The following is a 747-nucleotide window of genomic DNA, read 5'->3' on the forward strand; positions in this document are numbered from 1 at the left end:
CCTTATGTCTGCGGAGAGTGGAGGAGTAGTAGGAGAGGAGTATCCTCTCGCTTCTCGCTTACGTCAACGACGGGGATCTCTTCTGTTTAGCTTCTTCTACAATCCCTTCTTGGTAGAAAGACAGGAGGCTCTAGAGAAGCCTAAGAGATCTTCTTCTTCTTTTCACTTCCTTCCTTCTCTCGAAGATCATTCAATCTGTCGCATTCCCCAGTCTCGCCTCCTTTTCGTAGGAGATGTATTCTCTCTATCGAACATAATTAACAGTTCCCTAACTTGAAGAAGGTTTACCTCTCTACTTATAGCAACAGATGGACTGGAGATAAAGAGAGACACATTAGATCTTCTCTTCTTCTTATTCTTGCCGCTCTGTGCAGACATACAGAAAGTTTGCATGCAAGACCAGTCTTCATTCTCTTTTTTTCTGAGGCGTGTGTCTTCACAGGGGGTCTTTCGTACACTCTCTTCCCCTGCACGCTCTACATATTCATAGATGGACTGTAGCATACTATAGAGATACATATATATATCTATATTGTATATATATGAGATGTAGCTCGCCAGGTGTCTCAATTAGCCATATATATATATATATATGTATAGCTATATTTGTATAGGTATATCAGTAGTTTATTCAGAAGCACTTCTCTCTCGATAGACATGAAGAGATCTGAGATGCCTCGTATAAAGGGGGAAAGAAGTGATCTTAGTCGAAGGTTTCTGTAAGGTATCTTGGAAGTTTTCTTGTTC

The 747-nt window shown here is 40.7% G+C and overlaps 2 protein-coding genes across 2 annotated transcripts in view; both read left to right on the top strand.

Annotated features, from left to right (window-relative positions):
- The first annotated feature begins 1 nt into the window (after position 1).
- On the top strand, positions 2-478 carry CSUI_005996 (uncharacterized protein). The gene has a single exon (XM_068066161.1). The coding sequence runs from the start codon at positions 5-7 to the stop codon at positions 275-277; it is 273 nt and encodes a 90-aa protein (XP_067921862.1). The 5' UTR covers positions 2-4; the 3' UTR covers positions 278-478.
- Positions 479-620: 142 nt separating this feature from the next.
- CSUI_005997 (uncharacterized protein) overlaps positions 621-747 on the top strand; it is a gene marked incomplete at its 3' end in the record, with an annotated part of 1,788 nt that continues 1,661 nt past the window's right edge. The window contains exon 1 of the mRNA XM_068066162.1: positions 621-747. This exon is cut by the window's right edge and continues 1,661 nt beyond it.

The sequence above is a fragment of the Cystoisospora suis genome (genome assembly GCF_002600585.1).
Source record: "Cystoisospora suis strain Wien I chromosome Unknown contig_2990, whole genome shotgun sequence".
Classification (NCBI taxonomy): domain Eukaryota; phylum Apicomplexa; class Conoidasida; order Eucoccidiorida; family Sarcocystidae; genus Cystoisospora; species Cystoisospora suis.